We start from the raw sequence: 3,272 nt of genomic DNA on the forward strand, positions 1-3,272 counted from the left end.
CACATTCGGTAATTTGAAACATATATTATTGTTATCACTTTAACAAAATATAATTAATATTTATGAATTAATTTCAAAATTGACTAAATGTGAAAACAACATAAATTATAATAAAAAATATTATTTAAATTTTACAATAAATTAATGACCATGTGACGATACAAAAATAATATTCAACATATTTAAAAAAACAAATGACCCAGAAAAAAACATATAACAAAACTACATAGAATAATATAAAATGCAATACTCGTATAAATAGTCGACAAGTAGCATTTTGTATAAAGAAAAAGTCAACGTGTGTGTATCGTGTGTGCATTAATATATATGGCAAATGACCATATAAGATGTGAGTAAAAGGTAAAATAGATCATCAAAGGCTCAAAGCCCTCTCTTTCTCCGTGAAGATGACTATGATCGGCAACCTGATAAGATCTGGTAGAAGGCAGCTTCACACAATCATCTCTAAAGAAATCATTAAACCCTCTTCCCCGACCCCTTCACCCCTCAAAACTCACAATCTTTCGTTCATCGATCAAGCCACCATAAGCACGTTTGTCCCGTTTGTTACATTCTACCCTAACACAGGCATTTATCCAAGTTCCCATGATATAACACTTGACCTGAAGAAGTCGCTATCTCAAACATTAACCAAGTACTACCCTTTTGCTGGTAGGTTCGCCAAGGTAGCACCATCCTTTGTAGATTGCAACGACCATGGAGCTGAGTTTCTTGAAGCTTCCATTGATAGCTCGCTCTCTGATTTCCTTAAAACCTCGCAGCATCAAGATCTCGACCAATTCTTTCCACATGGTCTCGTAAATCAAAAATCCAATCGTCCAAATGATGATCATCTTCAAAGCAACGGAGTGATCCCGCTGGCTGTTCAGGTCAACCATTTTGAATGTGGTGGGGTAGCAGTTGCAATGTCGTTGTCCCACAAGATAGCAGACGGAAACAGTTTTGTTCATTTTTTAAGCGACTGGGCAAAAATGACACAATTGTTATCATCGAGAGAGCAGAAACATGGACTTCCCGATGACCCCCACTTTATTCCTTATGAATACATGAATCTAAATTATAATGGTTTTTCACTTGGATCTGATGAATGTGTTACAAAGAGTTTCATTTTCCCTAAAGCAAAGATAAACGAGCTTAAACTCAAAGTCAAAGCCATGACCGCAGAAGCTGGACAACCCATCACAGACCCTACTCGCATTGAAGTTTTGAACTGGCTGCTTTATAATTCTGCAGTGACAGCAGCCACCAAAAATAATTCAGGGTGTTTCAAACCCACCGGTGTCGGTCAACTAACAAACATGAGAAGCAGATTTATGGAGAAGTTGCCTGAAAAGAGCATCGGAAATTACTTCATGATAATGGATACTCTAACACACAACGAAAGTGAACTGAAGCCGGAGTCCTTCTTCAGTGAGCTCCGGAAGCAAAAGAAGATGTTCCAAGGCATAAGAGATATCCAAACCGCGTTTGGTATTCTTTCGGGAATTACTATAAAAGAAGGTCAAAGAAGATTTGATAGTGTTTATCTTTCTACAAGCTTGTGTGGGTATTCTACATATGAGATTGATTTTGGGTGGGGAAAGCCTGTAAAAGCAACCATGGCCGGAGATCTAAGAAAGAATAGTTTTATTATGATGGATGCTCCAGACGGGGATGGCATTGAAGTACTCGTGTGTTTGGGAAAGCAAGATTTGGCCGTTGTTCAAAGTGATCCTGAGCTTCTTGCCTTTTCTAATTAGTTTTCTTATTTGTGAAGTTTTACATGAGTGCATGAATTCCAAATCTAAGTAGCTAATTAGCTTCTTTGTTCATACATGCATGTTTCATATCGTAATGATTCAAAACATCAGTGTCGTAATGATTCAAAACATCAGTGAACGTTGTTGCTTTTTATCAATAAGATCTTTTAATTTCCTTTCTATTTTTTTTCAATTTTATTAATATACTAAGACCCATGTAATACATGAGTTAATTAAACAAAATTAAATATAAATATCTAAATATCTAACAACTTTGGATTTATAAGAAATAAGAAAAATAATGAATTATTAAAATTGATTTTTTTTGGCTTTTAAATTTAAATAAATAAACAAAATAAACTAATAAGTTTTAATTTGAGAATTTTGAAATAAGAAGATAAGTCCATTAATGAACTTGATATTTATTTATTATTACATTTATTGTAATTACATTAAACTATTATGTGAAATTTATTAAAATAGAAAAAAACCCATAAAATGACATGTGGAAAAGAAATTAATTTAAAATAATCACAAAATGACATTTGACAAATTGAATAAGAGTGTGACATGTGGAAAAAAAAACCTTCATTTGTTAGAGTAGAATATAAAAAGCTAGATAGTTATTAATTAATCATGTTTGCTTTGGAATGGAAAAAAAACTAGTTATTAATTAATCATGTTCGCTTTGGAATGGAAAAAGACTTTTTTTATGTGCTCTTGAAAGCTGTTATGTTATTAGTTAATAAATCTTAACCATCTTATTAAACATATTACACATTTCTTGAAATTTAAGAGGTACAATACCTACTACCTCATGTATAACTTATTATCCACTACGACTACTCATTGGGAATTAAACAAATATTTTTTATTCCTAGAGTCACCATAACTCACAAAAACCCTAAATTAGTCGTCTTTATCTACAAACCCTAAATCATGTTACGCCGATCCTCCTCTCAAACCGTCCCTCCGATCATCACAATTTCAAATACAAACTCCTCCACACCGTACACACCAACATATCAAGTTACGACCTTTCGTACAACTGCATCTTTCAGGAAGAAGACGAAGTCAGGATATGAGGCGTCACCTTTACCGAAGACCTTTTCAAAATCGCATCCACTGTCATCAGATCGAACGTAACTACGCTCGATAAGTGAATCCTTCCGTTATCAGAAAAACTAAGGTACCTAACAAACAACATCGCAAGAAATCTCCGGTCAACGGCGAATATCCAACCTTACGTACCAAATTACAGCAAATCAGCGGGAAGCCTATACTAGACGAACTACAGAAAAATCTAGGTAAGTTTTTCCAATCTTTTTTCTATTTGACCTAATTCTCACATCATCTCGACCAATCTTTTATGATTCATCTCTCTCCTTCATGTTTTGATTCCGATTTTTGGTTACAAGAATTTTACTGGTTCACACGGAGTGGTCTTAGTGGGGAGGCTGTAATGGGTTATGATTTTTAGTGGGGTAGGATAGTGGTTGGTGGTGATTAAGA

At 34.3% G+C, this 3,272-nt stretch overlaps 1 protein-coding gene across 1 annotated transcript; it reads left to right on the forward strand.

Annotated features, from left to right (window-relative positions):
• Nucleotides 1-351: 351 nt before the first annotated feature.
• LOC145128963 (akuammiline synthase 1-like) lies at nucleotides 352-1,940 on the forward strand. Its single transcript, XM_079063727.1, has one exon. The coding sequence runs from the start codon at nucleotides 408-410 to the stop codon at nucleotides 1,758-1,760; it is 1,353 nt and encodes a 450-aa protein (XP_078919853.1). The 5' UTR covers nucleotides 352-407; the 3' UTR covers nucleotides 1,761-1,940.
• The last annotated feature ends 1,332 nt before the right edge of the window (nucleotides 1,941-3,272 follow it).

Source organism: Lactuca virosa, chromosome 8 (genome assembly GCF_052849685.1).
Source record: "Lactuca virosa cultivar CGN04683 chromosome 8, Lactuca_virosa_CGN04683_v6, whole genome shotgun sequence".
NCBI lineage: Eukaryota > Viridiplantae > Streptophyta > Magnoliopsida > Asterales > Asteraceae > Lactuca > Lactuca virosa.